The sequence below is a fragment of the Grampus griseus genome, assembly GCF_964374135.1.
Source record: "Grampus griseus genome assembly, chromosome: 19".
Classification (NCBI taxonomy): Eukaryota; Metazoa; Chordata; class Mammalia; order Artiodactyla; family Delphinidae; genus Grampus; species Grampus griseus.
The window spans coordinates 41,781,830-41,805,619 of record NC_139013.1 but is presented as its reverse complement, the minus strand read 5'-3'; the positions used below and the strand labels follow the sequence as shown (position 1 = coordinate 41,805,619).

The window sequence follows — 23,790 nt, the reverse complement described above, 5'->3', positions numbered from 1 at the left end:
TTAAAGTCTATCTGGAGGGATCCGAAAGAAACCAGCAACAACAGTCGCCTCTAGAAGGTGGTCAGAATGCCTGAGGAACAAAAGAGGGGGGCTTTCACTGTGGACCCTTCCTGTCTTGGACTTCTAAACCGTTTTTACAACTTTGAAATAAAAATAAAGGTGCATAGTCAACCGTCCAACTCCAGGACTGCCCCCTCCCAGAAGAGCAGCATCAGTGCACAAGACCTGACCAAGAGCCTCAACCAGCAAACTGTTGGACACAAATACAATGCCCGTTAGGACAAAGATGGTTGTGTTACAGGACAACCATGACATGGGCTATCACACACTAAAGAATTCACTGGACCTATGTTGACGAACATGGAAAGGTGTCCCTATTAATATCTCATTTAATGAGATGAGTTGCTCAATATGTGTAAGATCTCATTTTTAGTACATTTTAAAGTTATATGTACATACGATTTATACACACAAAAATAGTCTGGAAGGACAGCAAACTGAACAGCAGTTACTTCTGGGGATAAGAGCGGGGAGAACAATTTCAACTAGAGATGTCTTATTGGAATTTATTATGAGACGTCTGTATAACGTGTGGACTTTTGTCGATAATTTCCTCAAAGTATAGCTTTGGTGCTGAGGGTAGTGAGTTCAGCTGATGAACTCCAGGGAGGAGATGCTCTGCCACCTCTGCCTCCCTCGGGAAGAAGCCCGGTGAGAGCAAGGCCTGATCCACAACCAAGTCATTTCCATGTCAAAAGCATCAAGACTGCACTGATGGGTCCTATCTGGACCTTCAGGTGTTCAAAAAAGTGGGCGGCAAGCCCTTGTCTGACCATGATGAGCTCAAGATCAGGGGGTCCCTCTACGATCATGGAACTCAAGAAACCCCAGGAAATGTTTCTCGAATGAATGATTGCCCAGAACACTGTCCCCAGGAGCCGGTTCCTGAAGCCGGTCCAACCTGCAGGCTCAGCTGTTGGCTCCACAGCAACTGCTCAAAGAAACCCAGGCCAAAAGGGTGCTGTGAGGCAACTGACCGAGGGCTGAAGCCTGTGATCCCCTGACGAGGACTCAGCCACCCACCAGAAGTGTGGCTGTCTTGGTTAATGACACACACAATTCTCAAAACCAGCAAGGTCATGGAACGTCCGCCCCTGTCTGGACCTAGAGGGTCTGTGGGGCCTAGAGGCCTTTTGTCTGGAGGACAGTAATTTTGGACACATCCACGCCAACACCACCCACAGCTGCTGATTGTTTATTGCACAAGAAACTGGCAATACCAAGGCAAGGGGGTGGGCATTACAAAACAATCTGGTGACCAACTCAGAGCTACCAAAGGGCATTCCGTACAGACACCTCAGTTATATACACGTATGTACACACCCACACCCACATGACAACACTCTGCACGCGCATGAGCCTGAGGCTCCCAAACCCCGCAAGGCAGCTTTGCACCCCAACCCCCAACATGGTGAGACACCGCAGGGAAGCACTGCCAACGATTCGAGGGAAGAAGAAAGGTTGGGCTGCAGTGAGCTGAGCCACCCGAATCAGCACACACCAGAGCCAACATAGGCCAGGGGGAAGGACGAGGACCTGGGAGCACGCGACTGTCCTCAGAAGACCACGTAGCCAGTATGAGGGCCTGCATGGGGGCCCAGCACAATCACCACTCCAGCATCCTAGAGGAGAGTATTCGCCCGGAAGATCTCAACACACAGCGGGATGCCCACGGCAGAGGCTGGCAGGAGCTCCAGCAATCAAGTCAGACAGTGGGCAGCAGCTCAGGGCCCTTCTGCTGGCTTCCAAGAGCATCGTTTCCTCTGTGCAGGTAAAGCTGCACTTCTAGGCAGAGTGAACACACTCTACAGTAGCTGGGGTGCACTTCATTCTCAACCCGGACGCATGTGCCGCCTGGAGGTCCGGGGGCTTGGCAGGTCAGCCCCACGTGCCCCATCACCCCATCTAGCAAAGGGAGTTGTCTACTGGAGGCGGAGAGGTCGGGGTGCCACTCAGGACAACAACCCCCTTCCCTCTCTGTCAAGGGTCGGGGACAAGGCTGCTGGGAAGCTGAGCCGCCGGGTCAGGCCTGCCTGAGCTCGTAGAACTGCTAAGCAGGTTCCTAAGGGGAGCAGCTGTTTGAGAAATTCTTGGACCAACAGTGCTGGGTCCCTCAGGGTCCCAGCCATGCCTGGCGCACCAGCTCCTTGACAGGAAGTAGTGACAGCAGCATACCAACAACAGAGCACAAAGCAGCCCTACACACAAAATGTTTCAAGTGTATGTAAATGGGAAAAGAAAGTCTGAGGGGGTTTGCCGTTTCCATCCGCAACACCCAAGCAGCTGGTACGACCCTTTGTCTGCTGGAAAGAACCAACTGGCCAGCAATGAGTGGAGGGAGGGGCCATGCTGCTCAGCCTCTGCAGCTGGAGACGGCTAGCGAGGGACGAGCGGTGACCTTGATCTGGAGCTCCGCTCCCTGAGACCTTCATTTATACAGATCACTGGAAAAGTTCTATACAAAACAGAACCTCTTTTACTGACAAAGACCGTGGGCTTTGTTAGCCCAGAACACCTACCCCAAGTGGTTGGTCTCCTTCTCACCTAACAAGCCCATGAGGCCTAGGGCTGCGGCATGGCGCGCCCCACCTTGCACACTCACACACACCTAGGATTGGTCTCAGGGGAGAAGGAGGGTGAGCTCTACAGACAGGGTCAGCCCTCCAGACTTTGCAATGGTTGATGGGGCCAAGAGTGACATGGGGGCTTTATTCCAGACTGCCACCAGTGGGTAGGAGGGTGGGGTGTGCAGGGCCTCTTGAGGTCAGGCTCTGCTGCCACCAGCCTGATGACAGTGTGGTCCTATGCAGGGCCACCATCCACAGGGGCCTCCCGGGCTGTGCGGCCAGCAGCTTTTCGGGCAGGCAGGACTCAAGACTACATATGTGCTGGGGGCGTGGGAAGGGGCAGCCTGAGTTACTCCTGTCCAAAGCCCTCGGTCTCCTCGACAGCATACAGCAGCTTCTCCTTCAGCTGTTCGTAGCTCTTGTATGGTGGCAGATCCAGCCGGTTGAAACTGTTGAGAAAGGAGAGCAGGGCAGTCAGCACAGGGAGGTCAGAGCTCTAACAGCCACAGGGTGGGGTCAAAAGAGTTCCCAGACTGTGGCTCGACCACAATGCCAGCCAGCCAGACGCCAGAACAGGGTCCCTGAAGGCTGTGCTGTGTCCCTGGACCATGAAGGGGTCAGAGGAGGCAGGGCTGCAAGGGAAATGGGGAACCACAGGCAGGGGGGACTCAGGACAGCAGCTCTTTGCTGACTGGAATAACAGTGTTTCAGTATTTCATATCCGGTACTGCCGTCAGGGCACATAACTGCTGTCACAATTCCCAAAAGATCAGAGGCCCAGGCCCAGAAGCCCCTCCTCCCCAAACCCCAGAACTACACACAAGTTGCCCGGGTCAAGGCCCCGAAGCCACCTTGCCCACAGGGCTGCCCTCAGTGGCTCATCGGGTCTCAGGTTCTGGCCACCTCCCACCAAAACCAGCACACTCACCAGGTGTGGCTTCTGGGCAGCCAGGTTTCCTTGCCAACCTTGTCAATGCAAAACTTCTGTGGTCCATTGCTACCTGTTACCCAAAGAAAAACATATTGTATATAACAGGATGGTCCGACCCTCCGACTCCACCACAGATGGTTCAGCCCCCTTCCCCTGACTTGCTTCCAGGGAAGACACTAGGTTCTGCTCCCGCTTTGAGCTGTCCTCCTCTCCACCCAAGGGTGCGAGCAGGGCAAGTGAAGACATACCAATGAGTTCGGTGAATCCCCCAACAGGCAGGCGGCAGGTCCCAGTGACAAACTGCAGCAGCCGGATTCTCTTCTCGTTGTCCATCTCCTTCACCACCTGGAACCCCGCAAGCCAAGGCAGAGTCAGGGCCCCCATGGCCCAGCACTTTGCCCTGACATGTAACTCTCCAGTCAGCCAGGGCGCCTCTTTAGGGCTGAGAACATGGAGCCCAGGCTGGGTGGGAAGGTGACAGCCAGTACCTGGAAAACCCCAAAGCTGCTCTAAGAGGCTGTGCTCATAGACCATTCCCACCAATCTATGTGACATCTCTTGGTCTCAGGGACACCCCAGGCGAGGTAGTCTCCTTTCCATGCAAGTTCCACTTCTAAAAACACACTAAGGGTCTTCCCTGGTGGCTCAGTGGTTAAGAATCCGCCTGCCAATGCAGGGGACACGGGTGCGAGCCCTGGTCCGGGAGGATGCCACATGCCATGGAGCAGCTAAGCCCGTGTGCCACAACTACTGAGTCCACACACCGTAACTCTGAAGCCCGCGCGCCTAGAGCCCGTGCTCCACAACAAGAGAAGCCCGCACACCACAACAAAGAGTAGCCCCCACTCACTGCAACTAGCGAAAAGTCTGCACGCAGCAACAAAGACCCAATGCACCCAAAAAATAATTAATTAATTAAAAAAAATGCTAAGGATGAGACTGACTGCTTAATAGGTATGAGGTTTGTTTCTTTTTTTTTTTTTTTTTGGCTGTACTGCATGGCTTGTGGGATCTTAGTTCCCCAACCAGGGATTGAACCAGAGCCCTCATCTGGGCCCTCGGCAGTGAGAGCTCGGAGTCCTAACCACTGGACTGCCAGGGAATTCCCTGTATGAGGTTTCTTTTTAAGGGAGATGAAATGTGCTGGAATTTGATAGTGGTGATGGTTCCACAACGTTGTCAAAAGCCACTGTAAAAGCCACTGAACTGTATACCTTAAAATGCTTAAATTAACATGGTGAAGTTTTATGGTATGTGAATTTTACCTCCATAGAAAACCTATATACGCTCATTCTTTTTTATGTATGCTATACTTCAAAAGGACAACAACGACAAGACCCACTCATATAAAGGAATCGATTCACTGTATCCAGGACATCAAGCTCTTTCAGTTTCTCTGGAGCAAGCCCAGGCTTTCCCACCCCACCTGGCTGGAAGGAGACCACGCGACCCATGAGAGCTCTCCCTCCTGCCTAAACCACCCCCCGTCCACACACACACACACCAGCATTGGGAGCTGGCCCACCGCTGACACCTCCTGTCAAATGCAGTGGCCACGACCCAGCTGCAACAGCTCCTTTTGTCCCAAGGTTGGGTTTTTCATCTCCTTTTGCAAGTTGGGGGAGGTGAGGAGAGTGTCAAAGACGAGGGAGGTGATAACACAAGCATCCTCAAGCTTGGGGTCGAATCAGGTCTCGCTTTCTGTGGGGACGGCTCAAACATCCCTGCCCAGACCCTCACCCTGACTGCAGGGACCAGACCCAGTACCCACCTGCCAGAACCACTGGATCTGCTTGCTGTTCTTGGTATAGTGCCGGTAGATAGTGTTCTTCTGCCAGTCGCTCATGTCTATCTCCTGCATGCCGCACAGCATCAGCTGCGGTGGACAGAGAGGGTGTCAGGCACCCGGCGCCAGCCCTTTCCCCATGGTGCGCCGTGCCTCATCCACTCCCTGGCAGATGAAAGCATCCCACACATCTTCAACTATTTCTGCGGGCAGTTTTAATAGTATGGGTAACACGTGGACCCCCTGCAGACAAGGGCCCAGGTGAGGGCAGGTGCGAGACCCAAGTCCATGTTATTCGCGCGCTGCCACCGTCCTGGGATAGCGCAGGGCTTTACTGGTGAGTCGCTGTGGGTGCGCGGCGAGGCTATCAAAGGGCAGGGCAGCCCCAGGGGCAGGGGTTCAGGGTCCCAACAACCTCAGCCCTCACCTCCAGCTCTTTCTCGTCAAAGTAGCGCAACCACTCCAGGGGGGCCACCTCGTTGAAGCCATCCAGGAAGGCCTTGGTCTGCTCTTCCACGCCTCGGGTGAAACGCCAGTCAGTCAGCAGCCTGAAACCAAGACCGGCCGTCGGAGGAGCCCAAGATGCACTGCCTAGGAGGCCACCGCCAGGGCCTGCCAGGGGGCTGCTATCGGCAGCTGAGAGTTGACCTCGGGCAGGCGGGACTCCCAGGCTGCGGCCGGCCCCAAGAGCACGGCCTTTAAAACCTCAGAGTAACCCGGCAACACTTGAATCTTCGAAATCCCCCACTTCTGCTCCTCTCACCACTGCTGACTGAACCTCAGACGAGTGGAGGTTAAAAGACGAGACCAAGGGACCTGAAGAAATGGGCACATTCATGCACAACCTCACGTGCGAGAGTGGGTTTAAGCGGGCAGGACGCAGACACCCTGTGAGTTAGGAGGAAGAAGGGGGATGCGCCGAAGCTTTATGCCTCTTCAAAGAAATTCAGCCTCGCGGTCTTGAAGTCTACCACTCGGGAACAAAGGGCACCCGGGAGCTGGCACACAGGGCCTTGGGCTCTGGCTGCCCCGGCTCTGCTCAGCACGTGGCTGGCCATGGCAGCCATCTGAGGTCAAGGCAAAGTGAGAGGTTCTTTCCATCCCTCGTGACCCAGGGGCCACGCGTGGGGGCCTGGCTGAAGAGGGTGCCCCGGGATAAGAGCGGGAGACCCTTTCTCTGCAGCCAGCTGTGTCTCTGCTCCCCTTTATCCAGGCCCCTGGCTCCCCAGTGCTTGAAACTCACATGATGTACTCTTCCTTGTTCTCCTCTGTCACTCGGATGCTCTCACCACCTTCCTTCAGCTCATGGGTTGTCACCTTGCCCAGGATCTCCATGTCCTGGATGAAGTACAGCTCTAAGCCGCACTCTTCCAGATTGTTCTCTCTGGGGGCACGAGAGACCAAGAGGGAAGATGTCTGTCTTAGAAGGGTCTTCTCTCCCTCCTGCTGCATCACTCACTTTTAGTGCCCGTGGGACGCGAGGACTCACAGGTGGCCTAGAACCCAGAAAGGCGTCACGGGACATCTCCCTGATGCAAGGAGAGAATTCCAGAGCTGCCCTGCAGGGGGACCTAGAAGCTGTGCATCCACCCGCACTATGACCCACCCTGAGACTCCCTCTTCTCCCAGCACAGGGCGATGGAGGGGACCCACTTGATCCAGATGATAGATTTGTAGAATTCGGGGTCGATGGATTCCAGGTCTTTCAGGGTTGGTCTCTTGTTTAGCATCCGCTTGTAGAAAGGGAGGGTGAAGCCTGTATCGATGAACTTTCCATGGTACAGAGCCTGAGGAAGGAAGAGACATGGCAGAGAGATCTGGTTTTCCTAGGATGCCCCATATCAGCTACTGCCCAGCTACTGCAACCTGCCCTCCTGAGCATCCGGCCGCCCCAGGGGCCTGAAGGCAAAGTCTGCAGCACTCTTGGTCCCACCTGCAAACCTCGGCGATGAGCAGAGCTGGCCGCTCAGGAACTCACCTCTGGCCCACTGCCTGCCTGCCGGCTCCCTGCTCTAGCAGAGATCTGCCCCCAGGCGTACAGAGACGACTCATTCAGCACAGCTCCAGGTGGTGGCCCTGACTCACTGCTGCTCTGAGCTGGGCAGCGGAGGCAGCCAAAAATAATGCAGACGCGGCTGCTGGCGAGCCAGTGGTGAGTAATAGTCTAGGGTTTTACTGGTCTGTCCTGTCCGCTGCAGGGCCAGGCGGGTCTCTAGACCGGGGAAGAATGTGCCCACTTCCTGAGCCCAGCACCTTGGCCAAGAACTTCCAGACAAAGGGAAGGGACATATTTAGTCATGGGCTCTTGGGTCCTCCTGAGAGGGAAGCGGGGCAGACACTCACTCGGGAAGTCAGGGGAAGAAGTGAAGGAAAGCTAGCAGTGAAACCTCTCAAACTACCAAATGCGGCAGCGGGACCGTGGCCCTCACGGGCTCCCGTCTCCATCCTGGTTCTTGATGCTCGTGAGACACTCAACAGGACACTCAACAATATTCACACTGTGCTCCTATTTCTACATAAATACAAATACCTAACTCCCCCTTCCCTACTTTGCCCTCCTCCTGACAGATGCCTCCTACATCTTGCACCAACCGGTCTACTAGGGTTCTATTCTCAGCTAGTGTAGATTCCAAATCCCCTTCCAGAAGGCCTGAGTCTCAGTCAGACATTCCCAAACGCTGCCACCCAGCTTGTGGCAACACCCAGAGACAGGCAGCAGGTGGGCTGTGCCCGTCATGCCCCACCCCCAACAGGGCAAGCGCTGAATGTTAAGTGAAGACTTTGATCCAGGGACCCTGGGCTTTCGCTTGACAAATCCTACACAAGTCAACACGAAAACCTTCTCAGCACCCTGGGGTGGCGACTGAGAGAGCTCTGAACTATTTCCAGAACTCTCGCTAGCTTTTTGCATCTTTAGTGAGTAGTTCTGTAAAAGGACGAGGGTGGGGCTCAGAGAGGGGGGCGTCAGGCTGCAGCGGCTGCTGGTGGTGTATAGGGTCGCCGCCCTCCCTGGAGGGCGAATCTTACCATGGCAATGAATCTGCCAATAAAGCGGAAGTAGGTGAGGTGGTCGGGGTTGATGGAGGAGGCGGGGTTGATCTGCAGGCAGTAATTGTTCTTCCCGGCGTATTCAAATAAACAGTACATGGGGTTGAGCACCTCGTGGGACAGGAGGAAAAACCACTCTCTGTGGGAGAAGAGAAAAACGGAACTAATGGATCCCTCCCTGCACACCTGTTGTGGAGGTGCGACTCTCCTGTGCTGTCCTGTTTCACCTAGTCTGGAGACATGCGTCCTGGGGAGGCAGCCCCACTGGGATCAGCACCTGGGCTAACCTCTGTGAACAGCTGGTCAGTGAATGGGGCAGGGTCAGACCTAGTGTGAACCAGAACAACTGCACTTGACGATGATGCTCAGGAAAACCTGCGTGCCAGCATGTTGGCTCCAGGTGCTGCATTCCAGGATTTTCCATCTGTTATCCAGAGCGCCTAATGGCAAAGGAGCTCCTTGCACCCTGAGCCACTATGCACAGTTGTGTAGGCTGTGCACTGCACAACGACACGATGTTACAGTATCATAGATTTGTACATTTATCACAACAATTTTCCTGCGAATAGCAGTCAAGCTGCCTTTTTTCTGATAAAGCCAGTATATCTCGGCCATATTCCAACACAGAAGTGTCTTGACAAAGGGCATCTTTTTCTAAATCTTGCAAAGGTGCTATATGAACAGCAGCCACGCTGCTTCCACCCTACCTGAGTAGGCAGCATAATGTGAATACAAGGTAATACGTTCCTAACTCCTTCTGCATGAAAACTCTGTAACCAATGCAGTGTCTACATTTCACTCCCCCCAGCTACCACGCAGGTATCTCACTGCCCTTGTACTCTGCCATCCCCTCACCCCAGACCCCATCAACCGCACCCTTCCCCATATGTCCACGCATTCATCTGAACCAATGCCCATGCCTTCGCATCTCTTTGCTCCCTAGGTACAAGCCTCAAGCCAGAATTCAGAGTCCTCTGGGGCTTGAGCTAAACCAGCAGGGGGACGTCCCAAGGGGGCCAGTCCCTGGCTGCTGGGCTGTTTGTGGCCAGGCAGACGAGGAGTCCTTCGATGCAGAGGGTGCCCCGGTATCCTGTCCGTGGTTCTACCCTGTGGTAGAACAGCATGATGTAACCTACCATAGGGTAAAACCACTGGCAGGACACAGAGAGACAGACACACACGGGGCGGGAGCCACACCACCAAGCAGAGCCTAGAGAGGAGGTCACCACGGTCACCACGGAAAAAAGAGCAATCGATCCGTGGGTGCCAACACAGAGGGCAACGCCACCAGCACACAGAGGACCAGAAGCAAGTTAACCCAACACCAAGTGAGAAGACGTCCCCACACCATGAGAGGTCAGCAAGCTGAGCAGTCACCGCAGGCCAAGATGCTCCTTCTCTCTGCCGGGGCCCTGTGCCCCATCGTCCAAGGCAACATGTTGCCAGTCTGTTAACTTTTGTAGGTGGGCTGGGGTAAGGGCAAGACAATGCTTTGAGCTCTTTTTAGGGTTATATTAGCTATTTTAATTTATTGACCCTGTGCACATGACATGCAGCTGAGTACTGATCGATGCCCTTTGGATTGTGACACAGCTTATTCATGCCAGGTATACACCAAGACAGCCGACTTAACACGCCCCGGCTGCCTCAAGACGAAGTGAAGCCCAGGGTCGATTCTACTGGACAACCACTTAACACCGATATTTAGCTACTGACACTGGTGTAGCCGGAAATAATGACAGGTTTGTTGGTAAAGAGCCATTGTCCCGAGCCCCTCCCCCAGAAGGCCCCTAGCCTTCCCATGACCCAAAAACTAAAGGATTAATACCTAGCCCAGCAGGGGACCCCCAGACCCAGCTCCAGCGCCCCTTCGGACTGGCCACACCCCTGCCCACTCCTGAAGATGCAGGAGAGATCTGGCAACACTCTGAGCAAGAAGCAGACAGCTTTCTGGGAGTGGGCCCTGTAGCCTGGGGAAGCGGGGTGCAGCGCAGCCTTCCGGGGCTCCCAACTCACCTGGCAATGCCTCCATAGTCCAGGCCCTCCTCGCCGCGCATGATGATGTAGAGCCGGCGGCGCAGGTCGTAGGGCTTCATGTTCATGATCTGGGGAGACAGAAGATCGTGGCCAGCCTGCTACTCTCCCTTCCATGGCAGGCTGGGGGGTGGGGGACAGGGGACTCCCAGGCCTGCTCTTCGGCAGATACCAGTCACCAAGGCCCACGCCTTGAGAACTCTACCATGTGGGCTTAACAGGCTACATGATAGAAGACAGGGTAGCGGGAGGGGACCTCCTGCCTGCCCCTGGTCTTAGACACGGTGGTTATTCTCTAACCTGTTGGAAAGAATCCTCAAAAAGTGTCTGCCTGGAAACGCTGATCTTCACATGGCTGGGGAGAGCATTTGACTGATAAGAAAAGGAAAAAACAAACCTCAAATTGGGGTCTTGGTGGTAACTATTCAGTCTGGTCACCTGTCTGTCTGAACAGGCTTCCCCATCCCCCTGGGCTTGGGGAGAGAACTTGGCTGGCTTCCTAGAGATAACGTCACAAAACTGCTCGAGGTGAGACAAGTGACCTGCTCCCACCTAAGACACAGGCATTCCAACGCCTGCTGCTGGGCTAGAAAACTGTGCTGAAATAACTCTACAACCCCAATCTCCAGGGGAGGTCCCAGTACCAGAACTCACATGGCAGAGGAAACGGAACTGGTGATACTTCCACCGAAAACTTCGGTCATAGGCACCAGGGGAACCTTGCTTCGTCCTGGGAAGAGCAAAGATGTTCTGGAATCCATGTGATTTCTCAAAAATTAGCAACGCATCTTGTTAGTCCTAAGGAAAGCTGATGCTATGTTAAAGACGAGTAAAGTAAGGTGTAAAAGAAAGAAAGTGACTGCCATTAAGACCTTCTGAAGATTAAAAAGAAAAACTAGAAATAAAGCCAGAGGGACTTCCCTCGTGGCGCAGTGGTTAAGAATCCGCCTGCCAAGGCAGGGGACACGGGTTCGAGCTCTCTCCAGGAAGATCCCACATGCCACAGAACAACTAAGCCCGTGCGCCACAACTACAGAGCCTGCGCTCCAGAGCCTGCAAGCCACAACTACTGAGCCCACGTGCCACAACTACTGAAGCCTGTGCACCTAGAGCCCATGCTCCCCAACAGAGTAGCCCCCGCTCGCCGCAACTAGAGAAAGCCCGCGTGCAGCAATGAAGACCCAACGCAGCCATAAATAAATAAATAAATAAATTTATTTTTAAAAAAAGAAAGCCAGACCTCTTGCTTTTAGAGAAAGACCACCAGTGTTATTCTGAGTAAATAGAGTAGCCCCTTCTCTCCACATCCCCACTAGTGTGACATCAAAACTGGCCACTAGAGGGCAGTAAGAGCAGCTATACCAGGCCTGTGCTAAGAGTGATGTCACCTGTGCAAAGTCCTTACCCAGACTCAAACCCTGGGCGAGGATCCTTAAAGGTGGTGGTGCGGGTATTGTGGTCCACGAAGTAACGCACCCCCTCGCTGGTGTACTTCATCTCCCACCCTGGGGGCAGAGCTGGTTCCTGGATCATCCTGGAAACATGGGAAGAGAGTGGTTAAGGGCTGGCCTCACCTTCTGGGCCTCCATGCTAAGGAGGCTGGGGTCCCTGAAGTGCTGCTTTCTCTCTGTTTTTACCCAGGCCCTGCACAGCCCTTGAGGGTGGGCCTTGAGGAAATGTGCTTGGCAATACCCAAGTCCTGAGGATGGTTCTGCAGCAGAGAGAGGTCATCTACTGTCCTACTGTGGCAAAGAACCAGCCCTGGGTGGATGGCCATGGCCTGAGCAGGCACCAGCAATCATAAGGCACCCAGTACTCCATCCCAGACCAGCTTCTGGGGGGTGGGGAGTTGACAGTGTTGGGGCAGGGCTCTCAACCCTTCTGAAATCACATGATCGGCATCCTGCACAATTGCACAGAGACCAGCAGCACCTGCCAGCCAGGCCACTCTGTATCCATGAGGAAGGCCAACTTAAGGTGCCACTTTCAAGCTCTCACTGGGCCAACGTCATATCATGAGGGTCTCAGGGCACCTGTGTGTGGCCAAAGTTCCCAGAACATCGGCCGTGGAGGACAAATGCAGTCCAAGGCCACCAGGCTAGTACTGGAGGTGCACAGGGCCCAGCCCAGACCCCTCCCGGCCTGAGTCCTTACCCCTGGGTCCGAGGGTCCTCCCACTGGGTAGTGCGTGTGTTATGGTTCACGTAATACACCCGTCCGTTGTCCTGTCTCTTCTCTGTCAGGGGAGAAGAAGGAAAAGCGGACTCTCAGATTGAGACGTCTTGAGCCCATGTCCTCTCCCCTCTGGCTCCCACCTCCTGGGTGCTGGGTCTGAATTTCTACCCCTGTTCCTAACCTGTTAGAGAAGTTTAACCAGCGCGAGCCTGGTTCACTCACATCTGTCACTGGCAAAGAGGACAAAGAGAATCTTTCCCTATTGGGGAGTAGGGGAGGGATATACACATTTTCAACTCCAGATCAAACACCATCTTCGGTTGGTTGATTTGCTGGAGGCAAGGGGGCGGTGTGGCAACACGGAGGGGAGAACATGGAGAGGGGGCAGCCCAGCTGAAACCAGAGGCATAATTGCATCCAGCTGTGTGCAAAGTGGAGGCACAGTCCAACCTCCCCAGGATCCTGGCCCCCACCCCCGTCCATCACGGCTGCTCTCTGGTTCTGCAGCCCCTCCATCCACTGGATGCAGCCGACCCAGGTGCCCCTGTCCCACAGGCAGGGTCACTGTGGGGTGGCTGCATTTTCCTTCATCCCTCTCTGATCAGCGCTCTGCACCACAGGGCCTATGTACCCCCCTGCTTAAAGGCAAAGTTTTGTTCTCAAACTCCTACATCGCAGCAAAACCTCTATGTTGCACACATGCCAAGAGACCCCTGGGGTTGTGGGCACTTACAGTGCCATCCTGGTCTTACACCTAAGTGTGTGCTTTGAGATGGGGCCGTGTTTGGGGAGCTCAGACATACTTTCTATTCTCTGGACAGCACTGATCCTGCTGCCCTTTTACTGGTGTACTAACAATGGCGCTGAGTTGTTTGAGGGAGAAACTCTGGGCTCCAGGGGCAAACTCAACTCCAGCTGGTGATTCTGGTCTTTAAGAGGGATTGAAAGGGGCACCCATCAGCTCCAGGTGGATGGCAGGAAAGACTGGAGCAAGACTCCGAAACCAAGAGCGTCACCTTTCCCAGCTCAAAGTTCCTGGGCTTTCAAACCTGTTTCTGTCCTGAAAACAAACAATGCTCATGGCCCTCCCTCTTTTACGATGACAGGGAGAAATTAAAGAAATAAAAATCATCAGTTCCAGAAGCTACAGGGAAACCAAAAGCTGAAATAGATGCAGAACTAGGGAGCCCAGCCCCCTCCCCTTGAGTAGCAGGCTGCAATGTTCACAGTATCAACCCATGGTCCTGGTCTCTGTCTGACTTACCTGGTATCCACTACTTGATGGAAATTTCAAAAACAAGAGACTTGAAAGAAAGAAAAGAAGGTGACTGGGATTGCTACAGAGCTACCATCACCTCAGAACAGCCTGTGGGACCGTCCCACAGAAGACCGGCTTCCCGACAGGGTTCTGAGGGGAAGAAGGAGCTGCTCCCAGCCCGGAAGCTTCTGCTTTGAACTAGATCCTCCCGCGTGTCCTCTCCCAAGGGCCAAAGCCGAGGCGGGTGGATCTGTCCAGCCGGGAAGTGCCCTTGTTGCTGCGTGGAGGCCTTCCATGGCCCACTGGAACCACCTTGCTGCATGCAAGGTCGTAGTCTGGGAGCTGGGAAAGTCCTTAGGTGACATCTAGCTTGACCCCATTTAGGAAGAAATGGACTCGGGAGCATTCAGTCACATGCCCAGGGTCAGAGCAGCTGAGAAGATGTGGATCTTAAACCTCAGGTGCTCTGACCCCTGGGTCGGTGCTCAGGGAAAATGTGGGATCTCTCCTACAGGAGCAGAAAGGGACCCAGGACTGAGCACAGGAGACTTGGCAGCAGGGTTGCACTAAATGCAACTCTCCTTTGGTTTTGCTATACTTTCGGTTCCATCTTAACTCCCCCGGGGGAGATGACCCTGCCACAGCCCTGGGGAAGCTAACACAAAGCCCAAAGGATTTGATCAGGAAGGTTCCCTGGCCCTCGGCCAGATGTTCTTCTCCTCTCAGTTTCGTATCATTACGGTCTGGTGTGTTCTCCTGATCATTTGTAAACAGCACTGACTCCGACCATGGCTCCTATTCCCATCTCAAATATTTCACACCTGGCTTCTAGGAGCTGTTTTTGAGACCCTATAAGCTGCTCTTACTTGGTGACCACCGTTTAGCAGAACTGGTACAGAAATAAACCACTTGACTCTACAGATCCAGGAACAATTCTGGGTTCCCTGCTCTAGTTCACAGGGTCTGCCAGATAGCCTTACAGATTCTTATTTCATCGGATGAGTCTTCCCCTGACCAGCCAGGGATCCTATGTTTGGCCCTCTCACATTTGACTTGCTGTCAATCTCTGAGACAACAGTGAACAGTGACCTTTCATCAGTTCAGGGAGCCGGGTGGATCAGCTGTGTGCCTAAGGCATTACCCCGCTGAAAAGTCAAGAACTGTGTGGAGGCCCCGCTATCTGAGTTTTTCCTCTAGGAGGGCTTGGAGGCCTTTCCAAGTGCCCTGGCATGCAGTGGTAATTGACTAACTGATACCCTGCAGGGCCATAGGGGTTGATGCAACCCTGTAAATTACTACCAGGGAGTAGTTGTGTCTGTATGGAGAGATGTAGAGGATCCAGTTCAAAAGCTGCATTTTTCCAGGTGATGTTTTTCCTATCATTGTCAGTTTCTTCGTCTTTGTTGGGGAGCACACCCCGGCCTTTTTTAATACTATTTGTGAACACCATCAAACCAGCATTTGCTGTCTTCTGCTGGCCTAACAAACAAACTAAACCTGACCCACAACAATTCCTGCAAAAACGGCCCTCTTCAGCTCCCAGGGACTCCTGTCGTACATGCTGAACAAAACCCCGACCCAGCTCGGAGCTGCAGAATGCACTGGGTCCTGCCATCTCTCATGACCCCTGTGTGCATGGCCACTCCTTCCCAGAATAGCCATAAGGCACACCGTCTCACCAAGTCATGGCTGTGCATCCCTCTAACTCATTATTGGCAAATCACACCAAGGACTTGGAGTTCTCCAGTGACAAGGAGAATCCAGGACGACATCATTAACTAGCAACAGTACACTTCCATAACATCACCAGCCCTCACTCAACTCTCTTATCTGTTCCCCTCTGGCCCCTTTCACAGCCGTTATCATAAATAAAAAGGCGGCTGAGGTCAAAATCAGGCTGAAGTCCTCCAACATCTCAGCTGCAAAGAAAGGTCTGGTAAGGTGTCTAAGCAGACAGCCACGGACCTGCAACAAATGCATCTGGGAATCAGCCAGTGTCAAAATGCCTTCATCAAATAGGATGGATTCTTGAGGAGACACCTTGAAAGTCAGCACCACAACCCAACAGTCCCAAGGCTGCTGGGGGATTTCTCTCATAGGGTCACCCCCCTGCAGCTGTGGCAGGTGAGTGCTATAGGGGTGCAGGGGAACTCAGTTTCTTTCCCAACCTTCCAGCTCCATCACCTGCAACTGCTCCAGCTGGGTATCCCCAGAGGGTGTGCTGGAGAGAATAGAAACGGGGAACCGAGGCAGGGAAGTGAGAAGATGTGCAGGGAAAGAGGACAGAGCACAACAAAGCATCAGCACAGAAGGAGAATTCAGTACTTACCCCAGCCAGGAGGGAGGGGGCCCAGCGGGTCATGGTCAGTGGGAGCACTCGAAGACTAAACACAAGAAACACAGCAGAACACAGAAGTTAAAAAAAAAAAAAGGCCACTGCTTAAAATAAATCAATCGATAAAAATAAAAATGCCAAGGACTGGTTTCCACATTTTAGCACTTAGCAGAGTATACGGTGGGGACTTAGGTGGCATCTGCTCCTCTCGAAAGTCTTCAAAGAAGAAGAAAAACCAAAAAAGAACCCTGCACGCTGAGGGCCCAGACGGGTTGTGGAGAGGATGGAGCGAGGGGGAGGGAGAGGTGTGCAGAGGAAGGTGGGCCAGGACGCCCCCGGGCCAGGACGCCCCCAGGCCAGGCCGGGAGCCCGGAGCGGGGCTGCCCGGCAAAGCGCGGCCGGCCGGTGCGTCAGCCGCTCGGCTACTGCTCAAGGCGGCCAAGGCGGCTGAAATCACCACCACCTCCAACTTTCTCCAAGAACCACACACGGGAGGGGAAAAAATATCGCAGGCCTTTCCAATGAAATCATTCCCACAAACCCTGCCCACGCCCAGAGCTTCCTGGCTGGGGGCTGGGCCCTCCTCCCTCCTGGGCGCGGGGAGAGGGAGCAGCGGTGTGCGGCAGACTGAGGGCCATTCAGGCCCCGGGCCCCTCACCTCCCCCAGGAATGTTTTGCTTCCCTTCACAAAGCACCTTTCTTCTCCTCCGGCCTGAACCTGAAGTTGTTCAGTGTTCTGTGTGCGTCTGTCTGGGGAGGTGGGGCTGGGGGCGAGATGATGAGAGAGAGAGACAGAGAGAGAGAGAGACAAAGACAGAGAGAGAGACAGAGACAGAGACAGAGAGAGACAGAGACAGAGAGAGACAGAGACAGAGACAGAGAGAGACAGACAGACAGAGACAGAGAGAGACAGAGACAGAGAGACAGAGACAGAGAGACAGAGACAGAGAGGGAGAGAGAGAAGGGGAGACAGGAGAAAGAAGGGGGAGCTGACTCCGGGCCTTCAGGGTCACTGTTTACATTAGAACCTCCACCCCCAGCCTCACTCTGCTGCGGGGTCCCTGGGGCAGGGCTGCAGTGGCCCAAGAGTTCTCATAGCCTGCGGGGAACGGGGGTGCTGTCAAAGACTCTTCACACTGAAATAAAACAAGTATTGTTCCCCGCTGGCTTGCTTTTTCTCTCTCCTTTTTTTTCCTTTTTTTCTTTTTTTTTTTTTTTTGTGCCAAAGCATTTTTATTTCACTTACTAAAATTTAATTGTTACATGAGGGGGATCAAGTTCTCAATGCAGACTTCGGGCTGCCTGGCGGGCCCCGTCTGGGGGCGGTGGAGCCACACACACGGGCAGGAGGATGAATGGAGCTCAGTCTCGGCTTGAGAAAACATTGGTAGAACTCAACTGCCAACGAACCCCCTTCCACGGCCCTCCCTCCACCCCCCGCTGAAAGGACAGAGAAACTTTCTTTCTGAGGTGGCAGCTACAAGTGACTCTTCCAAAGCAGGTTCCAACAAAGACATTTCAGTCTTGAAACCATAGGTTCCTTGATGGGACGGAGCCCCCTTCCAGCAGAGGGCCTCCTAACCAGGCAGAGTGAAACTGCTCGAAGGTGCGGGAAGCCGGGCTGTCCTGGATTTAGGGCATGTTGCCCTCAGCCTCGAGGGTGTGCTTACAACCCCCACCACTGTTCCGATTTGTCTGAGGGCTGCTGAAAGAAAACTTCCCCAATTCACGGTGGTTATTATGGTATGTGTGTGGAGGAGAGGCGAGGTGAGGGGAGTTGGCATGTCATAAAACCCAAGCTCCTCCACCTTTTTCGTAGTTAATACATAACAAGAACAGTGGGTACAAAAAACACGCGGCAACAGAAGGGAAGGAACTACCTTGTGAAACATGCACGTGCTTCAGACAATGAAGCCAAGTAGGAGGCGGCGGGTGACGTTGAGCTGGACCAGTGTCCTCGCAAAAGGGAAGGGCTACAGAAAAGGTCATTCTAAGAAATTAAAAGCAGCAGCATTTGGTGCAATTGTTTTGGCTGATTCAGGCCTTTTTTCTCCCCCACCAGAGTAAGTGGATGATCTGCAAAGCATTCAGCAGCTCTGCTGGGAAATTAGCTCCCAACTGGTACCAACAGGCCTTCAGCGGGCTTACAGTCGTCTCTTGCCTGACTCTACAAATCAACATACCAAAAGGTCTTTTTTCTGACAGGCTTCGTGACCTGCACTGAACTAGAAACAAAAAATGTTTAACGGCCCCTTTCTTAATCTTTGCCTTTTTTTTTTTTAATGTCAGAAATTAAATGTTCACACAGTGTTGGCTCTCTTTCATGAAGGTGGTTTTTTGAAAAATGTCTTTGGTATCCTCTCATTCTCATCCCTAGAGGCGGAGAGAAGAGGAGGCGGACAGGAAGGGTGAGAGACCAGAGACTGATAAACATGAGCGACACGTGAAATGGGTCAGTGGAAGCTGACGCGCATAATCATTTTACCTCTTACAGTTAAAGCAAAGCACTTGAGGATATTTCTTCCCTAATGTATATAGTACAACTTGAAAAATGTTTAAAGGAAGTGAACAGAAGCCAAGAAGACACAAAAAATTCAAAGTTATATATCCTGGCCAGAAAACCAAAACCCAAAAACCCCACATCTCCAGTGAGCCAACCAACTGCCCCTTCTCTCCTGCCACACCTTCCCCTGAAATGAGAGATCCCAAGTGTTACCTGGAGCATGGCTGGAAAAGCACAGAGAAAGGGGTATGGTGGGGGAGGGGACTGCGGTCAGAGAAGAGATCCTGGGATGTGCAGGTGACTCTAAGAAACAAGACAGTTTCCTTTATTATTAAGAAGAGAAAGGAATGCTGTTGAATAATTTTCCTGGTAACCGTCCCTGGGCTGGAAGAACTGGGGTGCAGGCCATGAGCCAGAGGGCTCACGTGAGTTCAAGTCCCTTAGGGACTAAAAGCATTTAGTTCCAGTAATATTTTAAGATACAAACTCAGAAATAAAGAATGTCTAGCAAACACAGCCGAGGGCAAGACAAGCTCTGGGAAGGGCAAAGAGGTTACAGTGTGGAAGGCAGGCTCCTTTTTTGTTGTTGTTGTTTTTAAGGATGCACCCACTGGGCACAGGACAAAACCCAGGTGCTTGAGAATTTGATCCAAGGGGCTCGTTGCAGAGCAAGAAACAAGTTGTCTGTTTCTGGATAAAGCACTTGGGCGTCCATACGTTAGGAGCCGCAGGATGATTTGCTTCAGTCTTGCCAACACTGGCTACACCTTTGATTATCAGGGGAGGATCAGGCAGGAGTGGCGGAGGAGTCGCCACAGAAACAGTAGTAGGCTGCAAGCAGAGTCCCGTCGCAATTACAAGATGCACACGACTGGGCTGGGAATACTCGGTGGACCGCAGCAGGACCACAAAACAGAGGGCAAATCGAAACTGCAGCGGCCAAGCGCAAGTATGTGCACGATGATCACGAGTAACAACGGCACACTGGGGCGTCAGGAGAGGGAAACTTGTCAGAGATAAGGGGATGATAACAGCGAGGCCCCCCCGAAAAAGGTATGCATTGAGGCAGGAAGGAATGCAGGAGACTGCCATCTGGGATTCCCTTGATTTCCCATATTGAACTGTATTTCGTGTTCTCTGCAGGCAGCAAAGAAGAACAAGGGCCTGGTTTCAGCCCAGCAGCAGCAGCAGGAGGGGGAGGGGAAGCCAATGGTATGGTATCAGCTCTTAAGTCTTCCGAGTCAAACCCTGGGCCAAGGCCAAACCCCAAAATAACTCTATGAAAGCGACTCTTCTTACTTGTAACCAGGACATGGCACCATAGCAAACAAGAGGGGTAAACCAAACCCAGAGGGGAGGGGAATCAACAGAGAGACATTGAAAGCTGACCCAAAAAAGATTCCTACCACGTTTTTCAATATGGGTCTTGTTTCAGGAACAAAAGGGAACCAGCACTTCCATCCAGAACCCTCCTGGATCCCCAGCCAAGCTGAGAAAACCAGGTTAGAGGACTCAGAGAGAACATTTTCTTTTAAGCGCTGAATCTTTACTTTTAGGGAACACTCCAAGTTAAAGTTCTACCTCTACAGGCCTGGAATGATGTTGCTAAAATGAGAGAGGCAGGAGAGAGGAATGAAGGCTCCAAAAGACCGAGCAGACATGAGCTCCAGAATCTTCCCTTTCACACACCAAACATCTGGGTCAACTGACAGAACCTACACAGTGCATGGGAGGGTAGGGAAAAAAAAAGAGTCCTTCAATGGAGTTTTCTTTTTTAATTTAAGAAGTCGGGTAAGCAGGGAGACAAAACCATGTGAGACTCCTAAAACGCGTCCTTGTCTCTAAGTCAAAGGACAAAGATGCCCAGACCTTTCCAGTTTTGCAGCCAAGAAAATGGCAGGGAAAGTCTTTGGGGCCCAGCTCAAACGGAATAATTTCTGAAATGCAGAGAAGGACCAGATTCCATCCAATTTTGAAACATGCCAGAACCGGATGCCCGGCATGTATGAAGGGGGCTGTGGAGTGGGAGGTCAGATGCCCAGCAGTGCTGCACCAGGTAGACCACTGGGCACGGGTTGTAGCCAGGCATCATAGCTGACCTTGGAGGCAACTCAATGTGACAAACACCAGACTTTCTGCTCATCCATACTAAGGAAACACTATATGATGAGTAATCAGTCCCCACAGACAGAAGAAGGAACAAGCCAGCCAAGGCCAATGCCACCATGCCTTCTGGTTGATGGGGTAGCTCCTGCTTTGGGTGAGCAGAGAAAGAGCTGGAAATGATGGCAAAGCTGATGATGAATGTTATTAACTGGAATTACAGGTTTTCTGAGCATTTAGAAATGGGTTGTGGGGTTAAAGTTCATTTCAAATAGAAACAATGTGAGTTAAACGTGGTGATGTCCTAGACCAGCTCAAAAAGTTTCCAGCTTCCGATATACCACACCCTGTGCAGGTTCCACTGCAGGGGGAACAAAGCTTCATGTTCAAGGGGCTCTGAGAAAATGTAATCAGAGTTCCCACTTGGGAATACCACTTCTCTCTGCCAAAGAAGCTGTGTGGCTGGGCTCCCCACCAAGCACCAGGCTGCTGGTAGGGGCTCTAATGAGACAGAGACCCAGGAAGGAAGGTTCCTAAAGGGACCCAGTATGGGAGACCATTAGACAGTTAATTTGGGACCACAACACTCTGACTTCAGGACTAGAAGGTTTAAATGTTATTCTGTAGGTAATGACCACAGAAGGCTTTGAGCCAGTGATTAATAATGTAGAGCAAAGCCCCATTCCTTAAATCTTCCACAGTGATTTTTTTTAAAAGTGACAAAACGGGGAATTCCCTGGTGGTCCAGTGGTTAGGACTCCGAGCTTCCACTGCAGGGGACCCAGGTTTGATCCCTGGTTCGGAAACTAAGATCCCACAGCTGCGTGGCACGGCCAAAAAGTTAAAAAGAAAAAAAAAAAGTGACAAAATGACAGTGATATTTGAAGACTGCTCTGCTAGAAACAGGCAGTACAGATTGGAGGAGAGAGAATGACAGCAAAGAGACAATTCCAAGGCTGCCTTAATCATTCAGGTGGGAAGGACAGAGGAAAATCAGGAATTAGATAGAAGGAGGCTGATTTAGACCGGGGGTCAATACACTTTTTCTGTAAAGGGCCACAACATTTTAGGCTTTATGGGCCACCTAGTCTTTGTTGTGGCTACTCAACTCTGCCATTGTAGCATGAAAGCAGCCACAGTCAATACCCACACTATGGGGTGTGCTTGTGTTCCGATAAAACTTTATTTACAAAACTAGCTGGGGGCCCGTTTGGCCCAAAGGCCATAGTTTGCCCACCCCAAATCCAGATGAACTTTAAGGTCCCTCCATCCTTCAGAACCTGTCAGATAATAAACATCTAAAGAAAACCAGTAGCAGCAATAGAAAGGGAAGAATTTGGGTGACTGCTTTGATTTGAAAAGGCAAGGTATGGGAGAGGTCACAGCAATCTTCAGGTCTCAAGTCTGGGTAAATGGACTTGGATGGAGGGACCAGAAGAGAAATCCAGTCCTGGAAGAAAGATGGGGGAATTCAGTTTCAGATACACATACTGAGTCCATAAACACAGAAGGTGGACATTGAGTCACTAAGTTAGAAACACTGGAGTTTGAGGAATTTCACTGTGATGAGTAAAACCTCCAGTGTCAGAGCACTGACATTTCTAGCCACCATTTTCCCTGCTCGCCAAACAGGTCGACGGAGAATGTGCGTGGCCGCTGGGAGGCTCCCCTCCCTCGTGGCTGGCCCCCAGCCGCTCACCTGGTAGAGGAATCTTTGGCTGAAGTGCTGCATGGCGCCCTGGAGCTGGTTGCGCTGGGACTGCCACTGCTCATAGCTCCGCACGTACTCGGCCGTGGGGCGCTGCCAGGTGGTGGTCCGAGTGTTGTGGTCCACGTAGTAGAACCTGCCTCGGGGGTCTGTGCGTTTCTCCCAGCTGCAAACATCAAGCTCAGAATGAATATAGTGACCGCCTCACCCCTCCGCTCAAATGCTAGAGAAATCTCAGGATGGCTGGCAAGGAGGAGGGTGAGGAAGGGTCTGGTGTGGGGTCTGGCACAGGAGTTTGGCTCCTCCGGGAAGGCACAGCCAGGTGGGCTCCAGTCACGGAGGCTTCTAGGGCTTAGATGCTCCTAGCAGACATCTGTGGTTGCCCCCACCAGCAACCCATCCCTCTTTACCAACAGCTCCTGATTTCCATGTCAGAGATCCAAGTGGCTCTGGGGCACCTGACTGTACTCCCAACCCTGGAGTTGAAGTGTTGACTGGACTAGAAGTGGGCAAGTGACCTATGCTGAGCCCATCAGGATGAATCTCACGGCTTTTGCTAGTTATGGTGGGAAGACTATAGTCTCTCTTCTTTGCTGGGTATGACTGAGAAAGTATGCAGTCCTGGGACTGGCTGCCATCTTGGACCCAAACACAATATGAAGTTGACCCAGTAGATGGCAGAGCAGAAAAATGGGGAAAAAAAGCCAGTCTCGGGGATACTGTTGAGCCACTGGATCATGGTTCACTTGAAACCAGGATCTACATCTAGAATTTTTAGTTACATGAGGCAGTGAATTCTCTTCATTATTCAAGCCAATTTGGATCCCAATTTTTGTTCCTTGAAACTGAAATTATCCTGATATAAGGTGCCAGTGAAAATACGTTGCATGACCACGAGAAGAAGAGTTGGTGCAAATGACAGCAGGACTCTCCACATTATCTTTTGTTGAGGAAGCAATCTTTCCAAAGTTGGCCCTAAAATATCCATGGGCAAGGCAGGGCTAGAGCAGAGAGTAAAAATCCTCAGCTGTGCTTGGTAGGTGTAACTTGATTTCCACATACACATGGAAGAAGTGATCAAAAGTAAGTAAGAAAGGGAACTCCGCAGGGTGATAGAAATATTTTACATTTTGATGGAGTGTGAGTTACATAAGTGTATACATTTGTCAAAGCTCAGTGAACTGTATAACTAAGATCTGTTTATCTCACTGTGTGTAAATTATATTTCAATTTTCAAAAATGAATCTGAATCTAATTAAGCCTCCATATCTAACGACCAGTT

General features: G+C 52.2%; 1 protein-coding gene across 1 annotated transcript in view; it reads right to left on the bottom strand.

The window, feature by feature from the left end:
• Window positions 1-1,242: 1,242 nt before the first annotated feature.
• Window positions 1,243-23,790, bottom strand: part of WWP2 (WW domain containing E3 ubiquitin protein ligase 2) — a 145,391-nt gene continuing 122,843 nt past the window's right edge. Inside the window, exons 10-24 of the mRNA XM_082677164.1 lie at window positions 22,500-22,674; window positions 16,189-16,243; window positions 12,581-12,662; window positions 11,832-11,960; window positions 11,081-11,156; window positions 10,727-10,798; window positions 10,409-10,497; window positions 8,372-8,531; window positions 6,998-7,131; window positions 6,588-6,728; window positions 5,772-5,892; window positions 5,330-5,434; window positions 3,807-3,903; window positions 3,556-3,628; window positions 1,243-3,076 (exon numbers count right to left, since the gene is read on the bottom strand). Of these exons, the coding sequence (XP_082533290.1) occupies window positions 2,977-3,076; window positions 3,556-3,628; window positions 3,807-3,903; window positions 5,330-5,434; window positions 5,772-5,892; window positions 6,588-6,728; window positions 6,998-7,131; window positions 8,372-8,531; window positions 10,409-10,497; window positions 10,727-10,798; window positions 11,081-11,156; window positions 11,832-11,960; window positions 12,581-12,662; window positions 16,189-16,243; window positions 22,500-22,674 (1,609 nt within the window). The 3' untranslated portion in view covers window positions 1,243-2,976. The remainder of the gene's footprint in view (window positions 3,077-3,555; window positions 3,629-3,806; window positions 3,904-5,329; window positions 5,435-5,771; window positions 5,893-6,587; window positions 6,729-6,997; window positions 7,132-8,371; window positions 8,532-10,408; window positions 10,498-10,726; window positions 10,799-11,080; window positions 11,157-11,831; window positions 11,961-12,580; window positions 12,663-16,188; window positions 16,244-22,499; window positions 22,675-23,790) is intronic.